Raw genomic sequence first — 26,381 nt, forward strand, 5'->3', positions numbered from 1 at the left:
TTTGGCCTATGACGCCCAAGCTCTCTGCAGGTTCCCCACAACTTAAATTTTACAACTCGTCTTCTATCCGATAGTTTTGTTACTCCTGAGATTTCATTGTGTGCCCTCGGTACTCTGTTAAGTCTCCTTTCTGTTAACAGGTTTGCCATAGCTAGCATGTGTGCAATTTTTCCCTTTTCGTGCAGCTCAATTATCCCTCAAGACATTTCTATTCTTTGGAATGCCTGTCCGCTAATGGCATTCTTGCTTAATATGTGCTACTATCACACCTGCTATAATGCATGCATCCATCAATCAATCACAGAAGTCCACATTCATCCTCTGTGATGGCAGGATGCACAGACTAATAAAGTAGACACTTCCAGAAATGTTTTTACCATTACATGCTCAAATATACATTCTTTCTCATACCATTGTTTTGCTGTCTGTTGTTCGCACTCCCGATAACAATCCTACTTGCATTCTGGATTCACATAGCCTAAATTCTATACCCAACCTTTTCCTTTTTTATTTCGCTCTATACTGCTACGTCCTGTCCCCTTTCCTCCATACTTATGGGACATCTCTCCCGTCCTGTGGGACGGGACCGGAGCACTTTGTAAAAAGAATCCAAAAATGTTTCTAAAATGTTGTTCTTCCTCTCATTCTTGTGCGGGGCCCAGCACGCAGCCGTAACCCTGCCCACCTTGGCTCCGCATCGCCCATCAGTCCTTTTCTCTGCTTGTTCGGGACTGGACGCACTTGCATCCGCAGAAGATTTTCTTCCTTATTTTCCTCTCTGGCTCTCGCTAGCGATCGTGTACTAGTCTGTCGTTCAAACTAGACTTTCCAGATTGTTCGTGTCACCGATGTTTCGCGAGGGCGGATCCCCATCCTCTTTGTCTAGAGTGTTTGGGTCCGGATCAACGCTGGCACTCCTGTTTTTACTGTGATTACAGAGGATAAGGTTACCAACATTTCTGAGAGGCCTGAACAGGCCTTATCGGTGAAGGTTGTTTCTCACTGTTTCCGCTCTTGTGGCGACGCCAGATCTGTTGAGGGGGCAAAGAAGGAAAGTTCTTCTTTTACCGGCAGTGCCGAGGTCCTTCCTGGGAACGCTAATTTAGAGATTGGCATGTGTCAGAAACATTCCAGGCCTCATAGTACCGGCTCTGCCGAGGTTCCTTATGTTAAGGCTAAAGTTAAGACCCCTGATCCATCGATGGGGACCCCTTCCTCACGTGCCGCAGTTCCCCTGAGGTGATGATAAAATGGCGGCCGTTCTCGCCACGACCACAGCGGCCATTTTGGGCGCGGGCGCTACCACTACAACTACCCCATCGGCCTCAGGTGTAGGGCTTGGCTCTGTGGGTGAACGTAGGGTTCCTTGTGCGCATCCTTATCGGCCAGTCTATGATTGGAACGCTCGGATGCCCCTTCCGCACAATATTTCATTGCCTGCGGGGTCGGCACCTTTGATTTTTGTGGATATGTCGGGTGATGGGCCGGTGTGGCACCCTTCCTCGTTACGTCCCTGGAATTACCCTCCTCATGAGAGGCCCCCTCTGGTTCCAAAACAGTACCCGGAGGGCGCCTTTTTCGGCAAATTTCAGACGCTAGACGTACCGACCCCATGAGGGAATATTTCAAAGGGCTTTTTAGGGAGATATGTCCGCCGGTGCCTCCGGCTCCACCCGTTCCTCCGGTGGTCCCGCCGGCGCCTCCCTTCCCTACGGTGCCTTCCCGACTCTTCTCCAGCATTGGATCTTTCATGGATTCACATGCTTAGAATATTCCTTGTCGTCAGACTGGGAACCTTCGGGTTCCTAGTCTGATGGGGAATATTCTAAGCATGTGAATCTATGAAAGATCCAATGCTGGAGAAATGGAGTTACAGGTAAGCAACTATTCCCTTCCGCCTTTGCCCCCATTATCCCCTGTGGACAAGGCAGTGCCCGACACGGCTCAGCAGGTTCCTGACCTGTCGGATGACGCTCAGGGTGTTCAGGACAATGAGGATCTGCCCCGCTCTATTAGAGCTTTCCATGACCGGGTACTGGACATGATGTGCTTCTTCGATGTTCCGGTGCCCGAGGCACCCGCTCCGCAGGAGGGCGTGCTTTCTGGGGTGTTCACCCTGTCTCCTTTGGAGCGTACCGGCCTGTTCTTGCAGAAGGACGTTCTGGCCGAGGTCCGTAGGGTTTGGGAAAAGCCACACTCTGGACTTTTCGTCAATAAGAAAATTGACGCGCGATACAGGCTGCATTCTTCGGAAGAGGTGGCTTTGTCATCTTGTCCGCCCCCCTCCTCCACGGTGGTGGCTGCGGCTACCTTGCTGTACAGGCCTGCAGCATCTTCTTCCACGACGGCTACTCAGGTTCTGGGAAAGGAGGACAAGCTTCTTGACTCCCTTGGAGATTTTCGCTAACTCGGCCTTGCAGCTCCGGCAGGCCAATGCCGAACTAGTGTTAGCGGGGGCCAATATGCGGATGTGGAAAGGTCTGTCGGAGTTTGAGGAGTTCATTCCGGCGGAAAAGCTGGAGGATTTTAAGGCGGGATTATACAACGCTAGGGTCTTGGCCCAGGATCTCCTGGAGCCTGCAGCTCACCACGTAGACACCTCGGCTCGGGGCCTTATGCTGGGAGTTGATACTTCCCGACAGGCGTGGCTGCATGCCACCAAATTTTCAAAGGAAGTACAGGACAAGGTGTTGGACCTTCCGTTTGACAGTAAGGAGCTGTTTCATTCTACAACGGATGTAGAGCTGAGCAAAACGAAGGATAGCACTCGGACAGCTAAATCGTTGTCGGTCCTGGTTAAAACTCGCTTTAAAACTCAGAGACCGTTGTCGCAGAGTCGGCCCTCCTCTGGTTTCAGGGGCTTCCTTGACTGGAAATCTCGTAGAGTGGATACCCCTTCGGGGAATAACCGCCGGAGGCAACGGACTCGGTTTTTCTCCTGCTCTTCCGCCTCCTCCTCAGGTTCAGGTGGCAACACCACTGAAAAACCTACAAAATGAGGGTTCTCTGCGCTCACACGAGACCCCGGTGGGAGGACGCATTGCGTCTAATTGGGAGGCATGGCAGACCATCACCGAAGACAGATGGATCGGGTCAGTCGCTCAGGCGGGCTTCCGCTTACCCCTACTCCCTACCCCACCCTCCAACCCTCCTTTTCAGCTGTCTGGATCGCCCTCCCTGACCGCCGAGGTACAGAAGCTGCTGAACCTCAGAGCGGTGGAACCCGTTCCCCTCGGGGAGCGAGGGGAGGGCTTCTACTCCCGGCTGTTTACGGTGCCCAAACCCAACCAGGCTGGCCTGCGCACCATCCTAGACCTTTCCCAGTTCAATCTTTTCCTACCCCAAGAGAAATTCAAGATTATCACGCCCAGCCAGATACAATCTTCCTTGCAGATGAGCGATTGGCTCAGCGTGGTGGATCTTCAGGATGTGTACATGCATATTCTGCTTTGGACTCCACACAGGAGATATCTGTTTCTCTTTGGGAGAGGAGCACTTCCAGTTTCGGGTGCTTCCTTTTGGCCTCAGCTCGGCGCTGCGTGTCTTCACGAAGATGTCGGGGATTGCGGCCTATCTTCGTCTGCAGGGTATCCATGTGTATCCGTTTTGGACGACTGGCCCATTGAAAGCCGCGTGCAATCTTCAGTCTCTCCTACAGCTCCTGTTCCATCTTGGGCTGTCGGTGAACTGGCGGAAATCTTCCATGACGGTCTCGCAGGACTTTATTTTCCTGGGTTTTCGCTGAAACACAATCGACTGCAGAGTGTACCTGACCAGGGACAGAATGGCGGATCTATTAGCCACGTGTCAGATGTTTGCCCAGTCGGCGAGCATGTTGGCCTGGTGGTTCCAAAGGCTTCTGGGCCTCATGGCCTTGTGCGTGTTGGCTCTTCCTCTTGCCCATCTCAAGATGAGGCAAACTCAGATGGCTCTTCAGAGTTCTTGGCGTCAGGCTGTGGATCCAGACTCCAAATTGATAATGATTCCGGCTTCCATGAGAGTGGACCTGGAGTGGTGGTCGTCTCTCAGCAACCTGTCGTGGGTGTGGGGTTTCAGGACCCAGCCCCTACGGTGACAGTCACGACGTACTCCTCCCTTCTAGGGTGGGGTGCGATGTTGGATCTTCTTCAGGTCTCGGATCTTTGGTCGCCTCAGGACAAGCTCCTCCACATAAATCATCTGGAGCTCCTGGCAATCTTCTTAGCGCTCAGGGCATTCAGGCCGATCATTGTCAAGGTGGTCCGCATACGCACGGACAATGTGGTGTCGATGTATTACATCAACAAGTAAGGGGGAACCAAGGTCTCCCCCCACCCTCCCCCCTCTCGTGGACCTGTCCATCCAGATTTGGGAGTGGGCTGTTCTTCATGGTGTCTGTTTGCTTGAAGTGCACATCCCGGGCCAGCTGAACGTCACGGCAGATGCCCTCAGCAGGCGGACAATGGTCAGCTAGAAGTGGGAATTGAAGGCGGAGGTCATCTCTCATGGATTTTCCTGCGTTGGGGGCACACCAGAAGTGGACCTCTTTGCTACGAGGGCAAACAAGAAGCTTCCTCTGTATGCCTCCACAAGCGGGCTGGGAGCCTCATCTCTGGGGGATGCTCTCGAGATTCCATGGCACAACATGAGGGCTTATGCTTTCCCGCTTCTGCTTCTAGTTCACAGGACAATTTGCAAATTGAAGAACTCAGTGAACTGTTCTCTTCTACTCATAGCCCTGTGGTGGCCGGCCAGGTTTTGGTTCTCAGTACTTCAACACCTGTCGGTGTATCCGCCGATCAGGTTACCAGTGACCCCTGATGTTCTTCACCAGGGGGAACAGCAGCTGTAGCACCCCGCCACACATTCGCTCAGCTTGGCGGCATGGTGCCCGAGTTCAAGTCTTTAGAACATCTTAATTTGTCTGAGGATAACATGCGTATTATCCAGGCAGCCAGAAAACCTTCGACTAGGTCCCAGTACAGAAACAAATGGCTCAGGTTCTGTCATTGGTGTTTAAGCAAGCAGTTGGACCCAAGGGGGGGCTTCAATTGACAGGGTACTGTCCTTTATGTCCTTCTTAGCAGAATTGGGCGTCCATGTTCTGTCATGCAGAGCTTATCTTTCAGCGGTTTCCGCTTACCTTTCTACGGACCAACGCTCTTTCTCTCTCTGTAACCCAGTGGTTAAGAGGCATTTTGCAGGCTTGAAGCACCTTTACCCTCCGATTCCTAGTCCGCACCCGACGTGGGATCTAAATGTGGTCCTGACGGCGCTGTGCCATAAACCTTTCGAATCGATGGCCACGGTGGACCTCAAGCACCTGTCATGGAAGGTGTCTTTCTTGGTCGCCGTTACTTCCTCAAGGCGGGTGAGTGAGCTCCAGCCTTTGTCGATGGAGCATCCCTTCTTGGTTTTTCACAGGGATAGGTTGGTCATACGGACAAATCCTGCTTTCCTGCCGATGGTGGTGTCGGAGTTCGATCTGAACCAGTCGATCTCCCTGACGTTTTTTTTTTTTCCGGACCCTGCCTCAGAGGCTGAAAGGGTTCTGCATTTTCTCGATGTTAGAAGGGCTCTTAAGTTCTATCTGGACAGAACATCTGAGCCAGGGAGCTCTTCTCAACTGTTTGTGACCATCGGTAACCCGCAAGGTAAGCGGGCGTCTAAGGCGACTATTTCTCGGTGGATTGCTGCCTGCATTACGGAGTCTTACACCGTCCAAGGGCTGAAGCCTCCTAAAGGTATTCACGCACACCTGGTGCGGGGCAAGGCAGCCACGGTTGCCTTTCAGAAATATGTCCCCTGGGAGACCATCGCGAAGGCGGCTACTTGTCCCTCCCCATCTGCTTTTTGTAAGCATTATTATCTAGACATGAGCTCAAGATCTGATGCTCAGTTTGGTCAGGCTGTGCTGAAGAACCTTTTTCAGTAAGGGTTTTTTTCCATCCACCCATAGTTCCTGTAAGGAGTGCTTGGGAATCTCCCATAAGTATGGAGGAAAGGGGACGGGACGTAGGAGTATAACCAGGTTACTCACTGTAGCGACCACCTTACTCCTAGTCCCCTTTCCTCCATACGCCCGCCCGCCGTCCCCTCTAATAAGGTTCCTCTGTTATTGCTAAGAGGTCTTGTACCTGGTGATAGAAAAGGACTGATGGGCGATGCGCGGGACAGAGCCAAGGTGGGCGGAGTTATGGCCGCGTGTCGGGCCCCTGCACCTGAAGTAGAGGAAGGACAACATTTGTGCAAAATTTTTGGATGCTTTTTTGCAAAGTGCTCCGGTCCCATCCCACAGGACGGAGAGATGTCCCATAAGTATGGAGGAAAGGGGACTATGGACTAGGAGTAAGGTGGTCACTACGGTGAGTAACCTGGTTATTTGTCAACCCATTGTGTTACTTAAATCTGGTTAGGTTTTCCGTGTACGATACTCTTTAATAGTTAAACTCACAATACGTTAATTTATTGATATAATCTATTTTGCTTTGTGATTTAAAGAGCATATTACATTAGCAATTTGAATAAATGAATGCATGTCTGTCCTCAGCAACATCTGCTTCAACAGAACAGTTGTATCGCGTCTGTGAAAAGAACTCAGTGGAAGATATATCAGTTTGTCATTATTTCTCAGCGAGTCAGGGACCGTTTCCTCCCCACGTGGGATGGCCGAAAGCTCCCCGATCCAGAACGGCACAGGGCCCACAGTGTCCAGGACTGAGATCAACTCTTCACATCCAGTAAGAACATTTCTTTGTATCATAAAGGGGTGCTTTTCTACTTTAAATGCTTGTTTTCCAAAGCATTGGTGCTGACACAGCGCTCGCAAGTCCTCTGCCAGGAACCATCTCAGGGCAGATGGTTGATTCTGTTCTGTAGACTGGGTGCAGTTTATCATTTTGTGAAAAAGGTGGCAATTGGAGCAAAACAATTCTTAAAAGAACAGTTTCGTTTTTATGAATCAAACCAATTTCGGTGCAAAAGGAGTATATAGTGTGAATCAAATTGATAAATTGTTTAAACCATGTTTCTTATTGTGTTTCACTTATTTATAACAATATCTTTTGCGATTTCCCGTCACCGTCTTGGGATCTTTCCCATGAGGCAGATTGATCCATTTAACATTTCCTCAACATGGCCCCATTTTGGTGACCTTCGTAGCGGTTTGGTAAAATGTTTACTTATTTGGAAAATGTGCGCACGGTGTAGAGATGTTAAATAGTGAGAATGTTTGGACAAGGCTGATTCGGTGGAGAGGGATGAATAATTGTACTTAATAATCATGATTGTGAAATATTAATTGGTGCTTAATGGATGTTGAGACTTAATAGAGAGGTGTGATTATTAGAACATTAAAGTTTGTTGCAGTGTTTTGAAGGTTTTATGAAAAACAAATTGCTTTCAACTAATCAATGTTTTTTAAATTAATTGAACAGAGTCCCTTTATCTTGTAGCATTATAATAAATAATGGTTCGAGATGCGTCCTGTGGTGGTTTAAAAATAGTGTTTTGCTCCCCTAACCCCAGCGAGATGATCAGTAGCACACCATTTTTCAGGGAACAATGCAGTCACCACCGGGTTGTACATGAACAGAAGTCCTGAAAGATTATTTGAAGTATTTCATATGCGAAGTCATTTATAAGGTGCCTGTACACAATTGTTTCTATGCGTGACAAGACAAGGGAGGACAAAAACAAACTATCTTACTAGGCCCTGTCATTCAGATTGTGCGAGGGGGAATTGAGAGAAGTGCCAGGCACTTCCTGTTTGGCCAATGTAGATGTATGTAAGAAAGATTGGTGTACAATATTGTCTTTCCACCGACACGTCTTTATTTCTGCCATTGGAATCGTGCAGAGAGGATATGGCTCTGAAAGACTTTGTTTTCTTCCTCACTTTTTTGACATGTACAGATGATTATATTCATATGTCTATTGGCCACAGACTAGGCAGAATGGGGAATGGGGAAACAAAATGAAAAAGGGAAAAGAATATATTTTAAGTATCAGGGCCAATGAAATTGAATTAGACATGTAACACAAATGTTGCATTGATCAATCGCCAACCTTAAGGCTGGAATCTAGACATTCATTACTGAAAATATGGTGCTCACCCCCAAGACTATGTACATTTGCTTCTTGCAATTGGGTAATGTAATTTTCGACGATACGACAATTCCGGGTTAATCCCTTGATCATTCTATGAACATACTCCTAATGTACCAACTACACGTATTTTGAGTGATTTAATTGTATGCCCTTTCACTTTTCCAATTCCATTGAAAACACCCTATGGTGGTATGCTGTGAAATATCCCTGTTGAAATTTTAAATTCACTCCATAGTGCCAAGGTTAAACTCTTGTATTCTCCCAAGTACAGCTCTCACTCACAATGACACAAACCTGAAATTGTAATTGAAGTCCCTCATGATTAATAATGTCTTGTAGGTTAAAGTGTTAATCCTGGTCAGCCCAGTGATTCCTAGTGGCTCCCAATAAGTAAGGAAAAAAGGACTTTTGCAAACACTCAATATAATGTTTGACAGCATTCGATTTTGCTGCACTGGATTAGGTATAAATATCTTCGATTTCACGAGATTCACACACTGAATGATGGTGCTAGCAGGCCCTCCACTCACCTTAATTCACAGAGCTAAGTTCTCCTCGCGACAGCGATCACTGTAAGAATCGCGGCCGCCATTTTGGATACTTTTTTATAGAATTCTGACTACCTTACGCCCTGCCCATTTTTCGAGCGTACCAAAAAGCAGGGGATTTTATTGGTCACTTAAATTCAACTGTTTTATATTCATGTTAGCTGCTTGATTTCCTTAAAACAGATTGCCTAATTTATATGTGTTTGCATGTTTAGACCCTCAGCCGTATGAATATTTGACTGTATATAAATACTTGTGTAAATGGTTTGAACTGACCAGTAAATGTCTGTTGTGTATGTGATATGTAACAGATTAAATGCACTGATCCGACAAACGTCACGTTTCCCTCTCAATGAAAAAAACAAACTTCTAACTGTGAAGAAAAGTATGAAAGAAGTGAGGTAGAACATAATCTGTCACATCAACTTCCGTATAGGATCATGTATCACACATCATAGAACTGTAAATAGAAAACCCCCAATAAGAGTAGAACGTGAAATGTCATACCAACTACACAATTGGAGTTTTATGTACAGTCCCATTTCAACAGTTGTCTAAGATCTGATAATCCTGATGGTGGCACAATTAGAAAATATACAGTAATTTAAGCCGTTAGTACATTTGACCTACCCCATATCACTGTCTGCAACATTTAGCAAAAACCCATTCGTAAATCGGTGTCCATTTTGTCATGTCCCTTATAGAAATGAATGCATTTTGTGGTTGAAATTCAAACCGTTTTCTGTTGCCCTAAAATGGCAAATTACTCTAGCTTCCGTTTGTTCAAGGAGTCTTTCCTTGTTGCCCCCTCTTTTGTTCAGTGATATTCTTTTTGGACCAGTGAACCTGATATTGTTTTTGTTCTCCATTTGATGATTGCTTTGCCAATGTATTGATAGTGAGATTCTAGGATCCTTTCTGTTGCTAGATGAAATGTGTTCCCTTTTCCTGGCTCGAAGAGTTTGTATCGTGCTGCCAATGTAAATCTTTCCACACACACAGGTGATTGCGTAGACAACAAATGTTGTTTGACAGTGTCTGTCACTTCCTCTTTGGGTTTAACCAAGTGACGTTTGCTTCCTTCACTATGCTAGGTAAAAAAGATGGACTGAGACTGTTTCTCAACGTTTTAGCTTTCTTGAAAACAATATTAGGTTTATTTCCCAAATGCCCTGTTAAGTCTTTGTCCAGTAGTAGCAGATGCCAATGTTTGTTGAATATTTTTCTAATCTTAAAATGATTTTGGCAGTATTTTGTTATAAATTTGATGTCAATAGTTTGTCTTTTGATCCTTCTTGTTTCTTTGTTCCAACGTGTCTTCCCTGTTCATACCTTGGCTTTGTCAAGTGCCGCTTGTACATGTCTTGGCGTAACCTCTCACGAAATTGATTTTGTTAATAAATCCCATTCTCTCTCAAACATGCTCTGATCTTTACAGTGCCGTCTTGCCCCGACAAATTCACCCACAGGTATATTCTGCACCACTGCATCATGGTGGCGAATCGTTGCATACAAAGTAGAGTTCACCTCTGCCGGTTTCCTAAAAGTCCTGGTTCTCAATTCGTTGCCAAATACATACATTTCAAGATCAAGAAAACTAATCTCCTTTGGACTGTGTCCCAGTAAACGAAATACCAAAATGGTTGGTGTTGATATGATTGATGAATTCATCAAGCTGCTGAGTATTTCCCTTCCAGATCATTAGAATATCATCAATGTATCTCACCCACAGCATTACTGGTTTACACTATTGAGGATTTGGGTAGATAACTGTGTCTTCAAATAACCCCATAAAGAGGTTGCCCAGTGCCAGCGCCTACTTCTTGCCCATTGCCACACCCTGATCTTGCTGCTAATAGTTGTCATTGAATATGAATTTTTTTTGTCAACTAGTGTGGCATCCAGCATTTCTAGTAACATGTTCACATGATGGTAGTGTGAGGCTGAGCTGCCTTTGAATACATATTGGATGGTTTTAAGTATATAATATATCCGTTACGCCCACCACCCGCACCTCTACAAACAAACCACACACACCTCACATCAAATGTGCCCTCCTCAATGTCCGCACCCTCCCAGCTCATGCATCTGATATTTATGACCTCATAACCAACAATAACATCGACCTACTAGCCATCACAGAAACATGGTAACACGAAGCACCAGGCCCCGCCGTCGCACTTGCACTACCACCTGGCTTCACCATACTCAGACATGACAGACCTGAACGAATAGGAGGCGGAGTAGCCATCATATACAAGGAGAACCTCCAGCTCTGACTTGTTAGTCACTCCTCGAACAACAACTCTGACCTCTTATTGACCAAACTCACTCTGTCACCCAACAGCACTATCAACATTCACCTACTATATCGCCTCCCAGGCCTCACCCCGGACCCTCAGGAAAACATCATCCGCATCCTCAGCAATAACATCAAGAGCTCCACCAAAACCCTTCTTCTAGGAGATCTTAACCTGGGATACAATGATACTAAAGACAAATCTGCAGTCGCCTTCTCCAAAGAAATTAATGACCTAGGCTTCACCCAAAAAATTGAAAGTCCCACCCACGCCAAAGGCCGCACCCTAGACTGGATCGCAGACCATAACTGTCTCTCCACTATCACCTCTAACTCACCTCTGCCATGGACCGACCACAACTGCATCGAATTTTCAATTCCAATCACCCAAAACCACACAACTCTGACCCATGCTATCGCTGCACAAGTCAGAAGTTCTAAAAAACTCAGAGAACAATCTGCGCCCCTACCTTAACACCCCCAAACTAGCACCCCCTTTTGCTAATGATCCCAATATTCTGGCCGACATCTACAAAGATGTAGTCACTAATGCCATAAATGAAATAGCACCACTCGAATGGAAAAAAGAAAAGAAATCGCTACACACCAACTCCTGGTTCACTTTCACTGAAGAACTGCACTCGATGCGTTCCCACAAAAGAGCAGCTCTAAAAAACTGGCAATCCAACCCTTGCAGCAGCACCAAAAATGATTTCAACGTAATCTCCAACCAATATAAAACAGCCATCACTGCTGCCAAAGCCAACGCCTTCAACACACAAATCTCTAATACCAAATCGCACTCTAAAGAGATTTTCGCCATTTTTAACGAGCTACTCTCCCCCACTCCCCCACTTTGCCTCCCCCCTCCTGCACCCCCAATACACCAGATGAAATAATCAAAGATGAAGCCTGGTGTACCAGAATTCAAGCTGCCATGCTACACAAAATTGACCTTCTCCAAAGGAAAAGACCACTCCAAAGCATTGCCTCAACAAACAGGTACCAAGCCTACTAAAGCCCCGCCCTTCTCGCACAAGCCCACCATACCTGACTTCTCTTTCAGGGACGTCACTGAAACAGAAGTTATCAATCTACTAAAAAAACTCAAACCCTCCCCCTGCAAAGACGATATTTGCCCACCAAAACTCGTCAAAGACTGCGCAGACTGCTTTGCGCCGCTCTTTACGGCTTTTATCAATGCGTCTTTTAAAACCGGTATTATCCCCGCTAGCCTCAAAGAGGCTTGGGTCTGGCTGCTCCTAAAAAAAAAAAAAAAAAATTCCCTCGACCCCTACAACCCAACAACTACAGACCAATAACCACAGTGCCCAGTGCCCTTTCTCCTGAAATTACTGGACAAAGCCGCACATTGCCAAATCCAGCACTTTCTGGAAACCCACTCCATCCTCGGGACTAGGCAATCAGGCTTCCGGAAAGGACACGGCACAGAAACAGCCCTGGTGGATCTGAAGAGTCAGATCACCCAAATCATGGACAAGGGCAAGCCAGCTCTTTTGCTCCTTCTAGATCTCTCAGCAGCTTTTGATCTGGTTGACCACAAGACCCTCACCTAACAATTCACAAACTCGGCCAACTTTTCTAAAGAATCTGCTCTATGGGTCACCTCCTTCCTGGAGGGTAGAGCCATGAAAGTCTTCTCGGACATTGCCAACGCCACTCCCACGACAATCCACTACGGGGTCCCTCAAGGATCCTGCACTGCACCCACACTTTACAACCTGTTCACCAAACCTCTTTTTGACAAACTCGACTCATACGGTATCACTTACACGAACTACGTGGACGACACGCAAGTACTTCTACCCCTCTCAGGCTCATACCACGAAGGCGCTAAGGAACTCCATTCGATCTACTCCATCATCCAAGCCCGGATGGCAGTCAATGGCCGCTGCCTCAATGGGGACAAGAATGAAATCATACTAGGTCAATAGAGCACCCTAGACAAACTGGACACACTGTACGCTAACTTATCCATTGACAACTCCGTCATCCCTGTCTCCACAGCTATAAAGACACTGGGGGTATACATAGACTCCTCTCCATCCATGACCAGACAAGTCAGCGCAATCACCTCCTCTTCTGCGCATACCATTAAACTCATAAACGCCATCAAGCCATACCTCTCCAAACCTAACTGCCTCTCCCTAGCCAGAGCAACCATTGGAGCCAAGCTGGACTACTGCAATGCCCTTCTAGCGGGCACATCAGCAAAAAATCTGAACAGACTCCAAGTCACACAGAACAACGCCCTCCGGACTGCTCTTAGCATCCCAAGAAGAGAGCATATCTCCCATGCCAGACACTCAGCCCAATGGCTCCCGGTCAAAGAGCGGATCACACTCAAAATCCTCACCCTCACTCACAAATGCCTCTCTCTCACCACCCCGTCCTATCTATCAGAGACCATTTCCAAACCCTCCTCCTCCCGTCCCATAAGGACGCAATACACCAACTTACTCTGCATCCCATGCATCAAAAAAGCGAAAGGCGGTGGCCTTAGCTTCCCCTACATTGCCGCCAAGACCTGGAACGCTCTTCCTGCAGACATTAGAGCGGAAAACTCACTACCGATTTTTCGCAGGAAACTGAAGACCTCTTTCCATGCACAATAATAAGTGACCTTCGCAAACCCATGTAAATATACTGCATTGCAATCTGTACAAATTTCATATTTGCCACTGTAATGTACTTATGTCAATATTGTATTATATGCAACAAAGGTATGTCTGTAACAAGCGCCACAATGCCCCCGGGCTGACGCGCGCTCTACAAATCTGAATAAAATAAATAAATAAATGCCAGTTCATGCTTAATGTGTAAAGCGCTCAATGTCAAGTGTAGCCAGCAGATATTCATTATAACTTTGGTATTCCTTAATGATATTTAGTACACTGGTTGTGTCCTTCAAATATGATTTAAGTTGTGTAACATGAGGTCTTAACATGGAATCCATGTACTCTGATAATGGTTCTGTTGTCCAGCCAATCCTGCTCTAAATGGGTTTCGCTTCTGGTGTTGTCAAACGCCTTATGAACTTTGGGCAAAAAATACATAGGAAGTGTTGGTTATTTGATGGTCAGGAACACCTTTTCTGCTTAGGTTACAAGACCCTGCCTGTGCCATTTGGTGATCAATTTGGCTAGGTGGTTCACCAAATCGGTCCTAGGAATTTATTGAAGTACCTTGTAGCAGCCGGGGGTGTTCAAATGCTGCATTGCCATTAGAATATAGTTCTCTGTCCATTATGATTGTTACCCTCCCGTATCTGCCTCCTTGATAACAATTGATGCATCATTCTTTAAGACCTACAGTGCCAGTCTTTTTTGTGGGGTGAGATTAGTCCCTTTTGAATGGTTTAATATTGTCTCTTGTAAGGTCGAACCGTTCCTTGTTTATGCTTTGTAACTACTTTCCAAAATGTATCTGATGTAATCCTGAGCTAGTTGTGGCATGAATTTTCATTTGGGTTCGAGTTCCTAGAACTGGATATTGGTTGGTGAAATTCTTAAGTCTCGTAGTAGATTTCTCATCTCAAAGTCTTCATTTTCATCATGAGATCTTAACAAAAAGGTGTTCTCAATGACTGTTATGGTCAGTACGGTTGAATGAATAATTCAAAATGAACTTAAACAGATCAATTCGGATACCCATTGGATCGAGAGAAATTGTAGTGTCAATCTGGAAAAATTAATACCCTTCATTTGAATGATAGACGTAACTTGATGGCCGTGGGCCAACCGTCTTATGCACCAAATTATAGGAATATAAACTGCTATGCTTGACCGACGAGCGGCCATTTTAAATGTAGCAAGAATCACCATTTTGCTTGTTAACCATTGCGCATTGCTTTCTGTCTAAAAACTGCTTTGCAGCTTGCAATTCTTGTGAATTCTGCTTACTCTGCTCAACTGTTAACATTGTTGTCTGAATATGAAAGGACAAGGTCGCGGGACTGAAGAGTTTGCTGAAACTCCTCATGAGTAGCCCAGAGAGCAATGCCCACGCTCCCTCTCTGTAGCCTTGGGAGGAAGCTGCAGGGCATTTAATCACTTCACAGCTGCCAGCCAGTCTCGTACGATGGTAGAATGTTAGAATAATACAGTTAAAGGCTTGAATTATGCTTCTCTTACGGCCCCCCTTCGCAAAACCCTTTAGAACGTGTCGGCTCCCAGGACACGAATAGTACCTCATAGATAGCAAAGCTTGGAATGTGGCTCTTCCCCCGTGTACAGATTGCTTCCAAGAACAGAACCACCGTGTTCTAAAAGATGCCTCCGCACTTTCTAAATTGCACATTGTCACTAGAATAGACATCGAAAGCATTATAATCGTCATGCTAGTCAGATATGTCCATCGTCATCCCGAGTTCAAAGGATCTTAATACAGAGGGGTGTTGAACATGACTTTGCTGATTGTATGATATGCATTTTGTATATATGTAAATGATGTACGTAATTCGCTCTCTTGCGTCCCTCGAGGTCTAGGTAACTCACGTCGCGGGGCGTGAGATCAGAATTGGCCAATTGATTGCAATAAACCCTAGCATTGGGAATTTGAAACCTTGTGCCTGGCGCATATTTTCGTGTATGGTCATTGCTTTGTTTCCATAGCACGAGGGACCCCTAGGGGCCCCTTTCAAGATGGCGCCCGAATAGGGACCCTCCCCCACTTGCCTCATCGTATACGTTGTAACGGAGTAAAGGTGGAAGAACGGCAAGGACGGGACGGTCGAGCCGGGATCAAGAAGTGTACGGGGCGCCTTGTAGAAGAGAGGAGAGATTCCTTCCGCAGATCTGCACACATCTGATCCCTGATCGACGTACCGGGCCAGAGGGCAAAGGAGGCGAGGGTCCTGAGACGAGGCAGAAGCCAGAGAAGCGCAGACACGACGTGGGGAGAGGTTGCGTTAGAACAGGCGACTTGTTTTATCAGGTGAGTCATTCCCCGATTCAAAGAGAAACCTGATTTTTGGTAGAGTGTTGATTTTGCAAACTCAAACGTTCAGGTAAAAGTGGCTAACCAAGGGGAAGGTTAAAGAAACATGCCTGGAGTACTGTCCACTTTAGCTGGGCTTTTCAGCTGCGGTGGACAGTCCTTGGAATATGGCCAAAGTGCACCGCCTGGGGGAACGCCGGCTTATGATATGTATGCGAAATATGGTGTGGGTGCGATAATATTTTGTGAAATTTGGCATAGGCAAACTAGAAAGCAACCCGACCATCAGTGGCCGATCAATGGTAGTTTTGAGATGGGGAGAATAGATAACCTAGAGAGGGTGCTGATTAGAAAGAAAGCGCGACCTGCAGCTTTTGAGACCGTCAAAGATTGGAGGAGGGAAGCGATGCTCCGACTAAGGAGTAGAGAGAAGCATGCGCATAGGCACAAAACGAAGCTTGAGATAGCAGAAGAGAAGGAAGAGGAGGAGTGGACGGAGAGTCTAAGACGGGAAGGGTGACGGGACCAGATGAACATAGACAGAATATGCCTGCAGCGGGAACTACACATAGCAGATGAATTAATGGAACATTTGTTAACTAACACAGGTCGAGGCCCAAAACCAGAGTCAAAACCAAACACGCCAGCAGTGACTGCGCGGGTCCAACCAGTAGCTCTCAAACCCCCTCCCGCAGCCCGAGCACTTCCCCCTCATGCAAGCGTTAACCCAAGCCCCGCCCACAGCACAAGCACTCCCCCAAGCGCATACCGCGGACACACAATTTCCCAGCACCCAGCAAGGCCCTTCACAGATGCCACCTGTGTCACTTGTCCCGTCCGCACCACCCGCTCTAGAGACAGATTCAGCACCATCTGCCCCTCCCGAAGTCGAAATTGAGACTGGGGAGGCGAGAGGCGGGGCTGAAGGAACAGGATTTGGATGGGTAACTCGAAGCGCAATCAGCAGAGAGAGAAAGATTGAATTACGGCAAGAGGCAGAAATGTACATATAAGGAAATGATGAGACGGCAGCATTGGCCTCATTGTATGGGTACCGAAGAAGAGACGAGAGACAGGTAGTGTTGGAATGCATGGGAACATTTTTGGTGGGAGAATGGAAAAAGTTGCTTGACAAATTACCACCACAACGATTGTTAGATTTGAACCAACTAGCATGTTGTAGAATAAAAGATGAAGAAGTGAAGGAACATGTGGATAGACTTTTTGATCTTAAAAATGAGTTGGATAATGAATATGCCGAAATGTTTGCTGCGCCTGGGGACAGGGGTTGGGAGATTAGAAGAGAGGGGAGAGGGACGGTAGAATCATACATAGAGCGGAGACATTCAATGTCATCTGTACAGAAGGGCGAGAAATTGAAAGTATGTATACGAGAAGCGGAGAGAAGCGGTAAAATGGATATCAAACCCTAGTATTCCAACAATGGTTATACATGATATATTTGATGAATATTCCATACCAATGAAAAGAAAGGCACTGCAATCGATGGCTGAACATTTGATGGAGAAGGATATAAAAAATAATAAGGCCAGCCCACCTGAGATACTAGCGGTATACAGGAGAGCATTCGAGCGAAGTACAGGAGAAACGGGCCTATCACTGGACTTAGGAATACTATTGAACCTAAGAGAAGGGGGAGGGATCGTGAGTGGGGCATTTCCAATGAGAGAGGCCCCGCCCACGTTTGTACCAAAAGTAGAGATCCCTGCGACGGGAACAGTAGGCGCGCAGGTAACACCAGCCCATTTCACCGCCCAGTATGTGCATGTCCCCTTTTCCAGGCAAGAGGTGAATACTATAAAACAGACAATTCCCGATATAAGAAAGAATCCAGCAGGGTTCTACAAGGAAGTAGAGTCAACCCTGAGATCAGCAGTGCTTACTATGAGCGATATAGATTTGATTTTCCCAGCCATTTTGCCAGCAGATATATGGAAACAGATGAGGACGGTAGATGGCGCGGGGGGTTTTGGCGCCACATGGGCGAAGTTACTACTGGAGGATAAAAATAGAAAAGTAGGGGAAAATCGGGAACCCGCATGGCAGAGCTACCAGAACGGATAATGTGGAGATTGAGGGAAATAATTCCAGAAAAAAGGATTCAGTGGGACGAATTAACTACATGTGTACAGGGCAAGGATGAGCCAGTAACGGATTATTTCAATAGATGTGAAGGAGTATTCACAGACTTCAGTGGGCAGGATGTGAGCACAGATTCGGGGGAAAAGGCTATTTGTTGATAAATATGTGAGGGGACTAATATCGCCAATTCAAGATATGTTAATGACGTCGGAAAGTTCCTGGGCAGCAAAACCGGTGAGTGAGATATTACACATAGCCCAATATTACGAGAACAGGGTAAATGTGGCGAAAGAGAGAGAGGTGAAGGATAGAGTAAATTTAAAAACAAGGGTGTTACTGCAGCAGGTCATTGGATACAATAGAGGTAATGCACAAGGCAGAGGAAATTTGAATAATATGCCTGGGGTGTCATTGGGATTAAATCAATGTGCGTACTGTAAGGAGGAAGGACACTGGCAAGCGCAATTCCTGCACCTACAGAATAGAGGTGGGTTTGGTCAGAGAGGCCTCATAAAGGACATCAGGGGTCGAACGGCCCAAGCAGAAGTAACATGCAGCGGCAGCAGGGAAATACCAATGGAGGTACTCGAACCCAATCATATGGCCAAAACCAAGCACAACAGAACCAGACATTGAACCAAAGTGTTTCGAACCAAAATCAGGGCGGGCAAGGCCAACTGAGAAATGATCAGAGTGGAGGACATCGAGGAGGGGGAAATGGGAATATTTTTGATACACAACCAAACATGTATTACAGCAGTAGCGGTGACTACACATCGGACGATGTGTTATTTTCGCGATAGGACAGCCCACGACAGGGGTCGGAACCAGTGTCTATTCCCGAGAATCAGAGAGGACCCTACGTAGAAATGAGAGTCGGGATTAAGGAGCACCATTTCCTTGTAGATACAGGGGCACAGAAGTGCTCGATAGACCACTAATTGGTTCCGGAGATACCACTGTCGGGGCAGAAGAATGTTTCTGTAGGGTTCGCAGGTGCACCAGTAATTAACCCCATGTCCGAAGCTGTCCCAATTACAATAGGACCATTTACGGAGCAGTGTCCATTTCTTTTGACAGAAAATTGTGGAGAGAACTGTAACGCTCACCTGGTTCCCACGGAGGCGCTGGTCTGGTCTGGGTTGCTGTGGCCTCTTCAAGCGTGATGCGCAGAATTCGGACCACCGATTGAACTGGACCCCCAAATCCTGCTTGTTTGGCCCGTAGGAATATCCTTCTGCAGATGAGAAAGGGGATTAACTGTCTGCTGAATAATGTGCTTGCTCCCCCCTTTTCCCTTTCATTCTCCTCTGACTTCCTCCAAAACCCCCGGTTTAAGCTCACCTTATGGTTTGGAAGGATGAACTCTCCATCCTGCTTCTGGTGCAGGGGCGCGCGTTTGTCCAGTTACTTCACTGGTTTTCAGAATGGCGCTGGCAAATCCACTTGACTTTACTGAGCGATACGCCGTAAGTATGAAGATGCAAAAGTTCAAGTGTGAGCCTTTTATGTTGTCTTTTTCTGTCCTTTATTTCAGGTGCAGAACAAAGGCGATGCGTTGAGGGGTTAAATTGCCGGGGTGAAATCAGGTGAGTCAATGATGAGGGTGACCCCTCTAAATGTCTTTATAATTCCCCAGTAATGTCTTTTGTCCTTTCCCCATAGGGGCCGGGGTGCGGTACCTGCCAGAGATGTGGCGCCGACCCGAGATGTGGAATGGCTCACCAAGAATAGCCGGTAAGTAATATGGCTGAAAATCCGGCTTTCCTCTTGTGTTCCCTTGCTCACCTCTTGTCTCTTCTTCTCTCCCTTAGGTGCGGTGCAGAGATGTGGGGACCGGCATTGAGAGCCGCGATGGAGCCGGGCGGCGTCTCGGGAACAGGTGAGTGAAGCGCGGCGCTGCAGCGAGCAACGCGGTGCTTTTAAATGGAAGTCTTCCTTCAGGAATGCTGGCGTGAAGATTCCGGATGCAGGTAAGAAGTTTGAAATAGTTCTTGGTTTTCACCTTTCTCTTCTCTTATTCCCTTACAGGTGTTCCAGGTTCGAGGCGGGCGTGGCTGGAGTCCAGGTGCAGGAGCAGACACGGTGAGCGTTCAGCTGCTGGGATGCAGAACAACACAAAGCACGTGTGTTCCAGGTATGTATTCTTCTACAGCCCCACCCAAGTAACAAAATAGTTCCTTCAGAAAAATAGTCCCTCCTAAGCCTCATTTGGCTTGGTTCTTCATGCAGCATGGTCTGCATCAGGTGAGTGTGCAGCATGGTCTGCTTCAGGTAAGTGCACCAAACACTTCCCTTTATGAGCCTGGCGCCTATGGCGCCAGGACAGAGTCCAAAGAGCCCCTATAAAGGACCGCTGGGCTTTTACCCGGGGGCGTGATGCCTGCTCCCGGGGGTGCTGGGCCTGGCCTGGTGTTCCGGGGGTAGGCATCATGACGAGAACTTACTAGGATTGAATTTGTTGAGAAAATTGGGGGCAGTCCTACATTGTACGGCAGACGGGGTGTTCCTCACGATGTGGCCTCACGATCCACCAGTGACGGAATTTATTTCAAAAGAGTTGCCAGAAGAGTTGAGTACCAACCTGTCTGTGGGCAATGCATGATAATGATGTAGGATGCTTGAAAATAGAGCCAGCAAAAATAACTCTGAAAGAAGGTGTAACACTACAACGAATTCCCCTGTATAAAATTTCTGTTGACGGTGAGAAGGGATTGAAAAGCATTGTTAGTGACCTGGTGAGATTGGGGGTGGTTGAGGAAATCGCAGGTAGCACGTGCAACAGCCCGATTCTTCCAGTTTACAAGAAAGGAGGCAATGAGGTACCCTATCGTTTCATAATTGATCTGCGCGCATTAAACAAAGTGGTAGACCCACAATTCCCTTTGGTCCCAGATGTCACAACAATACTGACAATGATACCGGCCACTGCAGAATACTTTAGTGTAGTCGATTTGAAGAACCCATTCTTTAGCATCCCAGTGGATAAGAGCAGTAGATATCTGTTCGCGTTCACTCTAGGAGGTCGATCATTCACATTCACACGCATTCCACAAGGATATACAGAAAGCCCGAGCATTTACAGCAGAGCGCTAAAAGAACAGCTAAACATGCTAGAACTACCCGAAGGTTGCGTACTCTTGCAGTACATAGATGACTTGTTATTAGCTGCTGACACGAAAGAGATCTGCAAAGAAAGTACTGTATTACTCTTGACACATTTAGCGTCCCATAGTCATAAGGCAAGTTTGAAGAAATTCCAGTACAATCAAAAGGTGTCTTATTTGGGATACCTACTTTCGAAAGAAGGGAGAAGATTAACACCAGAACGCATAGAAAGTATTTCTAGCATGCCTATTCCGAAAACTCAAAGGAGTGAGAGCTGTAATAGGCATGGCCTCTTATTGTCGGCAGTGGATCAGTAATTTTGCGTTGATTGTGAAGCCGATGATAAAATTGACTAAAAAGGATGCAGAGATGCCTTTACAGTGGGATGAGGAATGTCAGAAAGCGTTTGAGCAATTGAAAGTTGCATTGTGTGCTGTGCCAGTTTTAGGCACTCCCAACTATAAAAAGATCTTCAGACTATTTGTGAGTGAGAGTGAAGGATGTGCATTGGCGGTTTTGACACAGGAACAAGGTGGAAGAAATGGGCCGTGCGGCTATTTTTCTTGTGCGTTGGACCCTGTAGCGTGCGCACTACCACAATGTTTGCGATCCGTCGCAGCGGCTGCTGCGTCAGTGAAACAAACGGAAGGAATGGTATTGGGGCACACTTTAATTCTAATGGTGCCACATGCTATAGACGTTCTATTAAATAGGACGCAGACGCAACACCTCACCTCAGCTAGACTGACAAGATATGAGCTCATCTTGTTTGCACCCCACATCCAAATTATGAGGTGTAGTGCATTGAATCCTGCAGAATGAATGCCACTGCCCATAGCACAAATTGGTGACAATGAATCACCACCCCATGATTGTTTAATGATCACTGAAGAAGAAACAAAGCGAAGGATTGATTTGAGCGATATCCTACAAAAAGAGCCAGATGGGGAGTTATTTTGCGATGGCTCTTGTTTTAAATTACCTGATGGCACAGCAACGGCTGCATATGCAATTACTACCCTAAAGAGAGTTGTAGAAAGCAGAAGGATCCCCTACAATTCGGCACAAGCCGCAGAAATAATAGCACTGACCCGAGCCTGTGAACTCTCTGAGAATCTGAACGTAAATATTTATACTGACAGCCAGTACGCCTTTGGCGTGGTTCACAATTTTGGCCGACTTTAGGCTGTGAGGGGTTTCTTGACATCACATGGAGCCAGGATTCAGCATGGGCCTTTGTGCGATTGTTGTCTGTGCTCACGTTTCCAAAGCGCCTAGCTATAGTAAAGTGCGAGGCGCATAAGAAAGTAACATGCAGAGTGGGAGAGGGAAACGCGTTTGCATACAGGATTGCGAAGCAAACAGCCACAGATTTGGGGAATAAAATGATGACAGTACAGACTGAGGAAGCACCTTGTATGATAGAGAATGGAGTTGCCACTGTCAAAGAAATGCAGGCTGAGGCCACGACCAAAGAGATTCAGGGGTGGGCTGAGGGCTCTGCTGAGTTAGATTTGGAAGGATGTTGGGTGGACAAGGTAACAAAGAACTGGATGTTGCCAAATTGTTACATAACTGCAATGGTTATAATGGCGCATAACCCTACCCACATTTGCGCAAAGAAAATGGTACAGCATTTATCCACATTATGGAAGAATGAGCACATAAAAAAGAATGCAGAAAGGCTAGTGCAGAATTGTATCATGTGCCTGCAACACAATGTAGGAAAGGGAACCGTGACTCCAGCAGGTAGTTTCGGCCCACCCTCTATGCCGTTTGAGTTGGTCCATTTTGATTTCATAGAAATGGAAAGGTGCCAGAACTACAAGTACGTGTTAGTGGTAATCTGTGCATTCACCAAGCGGGTGGAGGCATATCCTTTAAAAGACTGTACTGCCATGTCCACAGCAAAAGTACTGCTGAAGGAGTATTTCTCCCGGTTTGGGTTGCCTCGTGTCCTGTGGTCAGACAACGGCCCCCACTTTGTGGGCGCAGTAGTGCTACAGATGTCTGCAGGTCTGCAAATAGAGAAGCGATTCCACAGTTCCAGGCATCCCAGTTCTGCCGGGTTTGTGAAGAGACGCAATGGAATCCTGAAGTCAAAGATAGGAGCAAGTGGAGTTGGGTGGATGCATTACCCCTAGCGCTGTTGTGTATGCGCACGTCTGTGCAGGCGAAGACTGGGCTCTCCCCCTATGAGATTATAATGGGGAGACCAGCAAATGTATGGTGCGCCCTGCAGCCCAAGAGATTATGTGAGGTCGAGCATCCAATGTTAAGCACTTACTGTGGACTTTTAATACAAAAGTTGCATTTGATTCATCAGCAGGTGCAGGAGGCGTTGCCGATGCGATATACAGGACCAGGGCACTCACTGGAGCCTGGGAGCTGGGTGCTAATCAAAAACTTTGAAAGGAAGACAGCACTAGCACCCAGGTGGCGCGGCCCCCATCAAGTACTTTTGGCAACACAGACGGCCATCTGAGTGGACGGACGGAAGGCATGGATCCATGCGACACATGCCAAAAGATTCCCAGGATGGCTGCAGAAAGAACATCAGTAATGACATTTCGGATGAGGGATGAATGGAACAAAGATGCTGTGCCCCCTGCCTATACAGTGGATCACAGCCCCAAAACTGCTCCCCTATGTCTACAGAAAAAGGGTTCCTATAAAGTAGGAACGTTTAGCAAATGCCTGAACACAGTGGTTTTAAAACATGAAATAGAACCTGTCTACGTGGGAGACCCTGTTTATTTTATATGTGGAGAAAAAGCATATCCATGGTTACCTAGGAACTGGGGAGGTACATGCTACCTAGGTCTACTGTTTCCAGGAGTGTTCCTCTTGGGGACAGCAGAAGTAGCCAGACGAACAAAAGGTAGAACTCAAAGGAGTAGTGAGGATGGAATGATAGTAATGGATATAGCCAAATCATTTATACCGTTCTTGTCCCAAATAGAAAACTCTTCCAATATAAGAAAACTGTCTGGAATATTACAAAAAACAATAGATTCCACAACGGATATTTTATTGAATATGACGTTAGAAGAAAAAGGAATAAGACTGATGGCACTCCAAAACAGGATGGCTCTCGATATAATATTAGTTGATCGTGGATCATTGATATCATCCAATATTGAATATTAGAGATGACTACTCCCCTACGATAGTTAAAGCGATCCGGAAATTACATGTCCTAAGTTCCACACTCTCTACTGAAGCAGAGGGTTGGGGGATAGAATCCTGGTTATGGGGATTATTGTGGTCTTGGGGATGGAAGTTAATTTCGATACTAATGATGGTACTCAGGATATTCATAACATGCTGCTGTTGCATACAATGCTTACCAATAATATGCACTGAAATAACTGATGGATGTACTAAGGGATGTATGCACATAGTGTTGAGAGGAAAACAAACGCATGGCCGGAATAACAGACACTGAGGAAACAAAAATAGTAAAACAATTCATGGCGATAGACATTAATGATGGAGATGATTCAGATGTAGATACCCCAGAGTCCTCCTCTGAAGAGGAGGATACAATGAATAAATAAGACGTTTGGCCCACGGCCAAAAGGAGGGGTTGTCAATCTGGAAAAATGAATACCTTCATTTGAATGATAGACGTAACTTGATGGCCGTGGGCCAACCGTCTTATGCACCAAATTATAGAAATATAAACTGCTATGCTTGACCGACGAGCAGCCATTTTAAATGTAGCAAGAATCGCCATTTTGCTTGTTAACCATTGCTCATTGCTTTTTGTCTAAAAACTGCTTTGCAGCTTGCAATTCTTGCATATTCTGCTTACTCTGCTCAACTGTTAACATTGTTGTCTGAATATGAAAGGACAAGGTCGCGGGAATGAAGAGTTTGCTGAAACTCCTCATGAGTAGCCCAGAGAGCAATGCCCACGCTCCCTCTCTGTAGCCTTGGGAGGAAGCTGCAGGGCATTTAATCACTTCACAGCTGCCAGCCAGTCTCGTACGATGGTAGAATGTTAGAATAATACAGTTAAAGGCTTGAATTATGCTTCTCTTACAGCCCCCCTTCGCAAAACCCTTTAGAACATGTCGGCTCCCAGGACACGAATAGTACCTCATAGATAGCAAAGCTTGGAATGTGGCTCTTCCCCTGTGTACAGATTGCTTCCAAGAACAGAACCACCGTGTTCTAAAAGATGCCTCCACACTCTCTAAATTGCACATTGTTACTAGAATAGACATCGAAAGCATTATAATTGTCATACTCATCGGATATGTCCATCGTCATCCCGAGTTCAAAGGAACTTAATACAGAGGGGTGTTGAACATGACTTTGCTGATTGTATGATATGCATTTTGTATATATGCGTCCCTCGAGGTCTAGGAAACTCACGTCGCGGGGCGTGAGATCAGAATTGGCCAATTGATACTATCTTTTGCTTGCAATAAACCCTAGCATTGGGAATTTGAAAACTCGTGTCTGGTGCATCTTTTCGTGTATGGTCATTGCCTTGTTTCCATAGCACGAGGGACCCCTAGGGGCCCCGTTCAGTAGGCGCAAATGATAAACCTCTCTTGAGAACACTCCGTTATTCACTAGTGAGAGTCTGTTTAGATAGGTTGACAACCAAGTTGTACAAATTCATCTGCTGGTTCCTCCTTTTGGCGCTCGCTCTCGTTATGCATTTGCTTGGGTCTGCTGCGAACATTGGTCTGTTCCGTTGCACCCCCCTCCCGCCCCCTTCCTCTCCTCCTGTGTTTGAAATACTTGTGGGTAGGCACGGTGGCAATAGAAAACAGACCTGTTTTATCGGAGTATTTTTATTGCTTTCATTAAATCTCCTAATCTAGTTCATATATCCTTTGTTCGGAATAGCCATGGTATTCTCTCCTGAAGCACCACCTTCGTGGTCCGATTCAATATCCGAACTACCTGTGTTAGGGTTGTTACCGCTTGAAGCGTTTGACAATTTCTGATCATATTTGCTGTGAAACGTGTACTCGCGGTCCTCCCTGTAGTGACGATTGTCACAGAAATATTTCCTCATTTTGCGAAGTTTGACCTCGTCTTGATAATCCTTTAAAATATTGGGCATTTTGTGGTAGTTGTTTTCCTTCGTTGCTTCGGGCAATTTCATTTCTGCTATTTCTTTGTTTTGACAGCTCTAGAGTGTTCCCTTATGGCATGGTTTGTGTTATTGTGAGTGAGAGCTGTACTTGGGAGAATACAAGAGTTTAACCTTTGCGCTATGGAGTTAATTGAAAATGTCAACGGATATTTCACGG

At 46.4% G+C, this 26,381-nt stretch overlaps 1 protein-coding gene across 3 annotated transcripts in view; it reads left to right on the forward strand.

The window, feature by feature from the left end:
* Positions 1–26,381, forward strand: part of TBC1D12 (TBC1 domain family member 12) — a 684,903-nt gene that overhangs the window by 160,083 nt on the left and 498,439 nt on the right. Inside the window, exon 3 of one of the 3 annotated variants that reach the window (XM_069611337.1) lies at positions 6,530–6,719. The exons of 1 other annotated variant lie outside the window; for it this stretch is intronic. In XM_069611337.1, the coding sequence (XP_069467438.1) occupies positions 6,645–6,719 (75 nt within the window). In that variant the 5' untranslated portion in view covers positions 6,530–6,644. The remainder of the gene's footprint in view (positions 1–6,529; positions 6,720–26,381) is intronic. One more of the 3 variants, XM_069611338.1, reaches the window with a different exon arrangement.

The sequence above is a fragment of the Ambystoma mexicanum genome, chromosome 8 (genome assembly GCF_040938575.1).
Source record: "Ambystoma mexicanum isolate Mex_15411 chromosome 8, UKY_AmexF1_1, whole genome shotgun sequence".
Lineage (NCBI taxonomy): Eukaryota > Metazoa > Chordata > Amphibia > Caudata > Ambystomatidae > Ambystoma > Ambystoma mexicanum.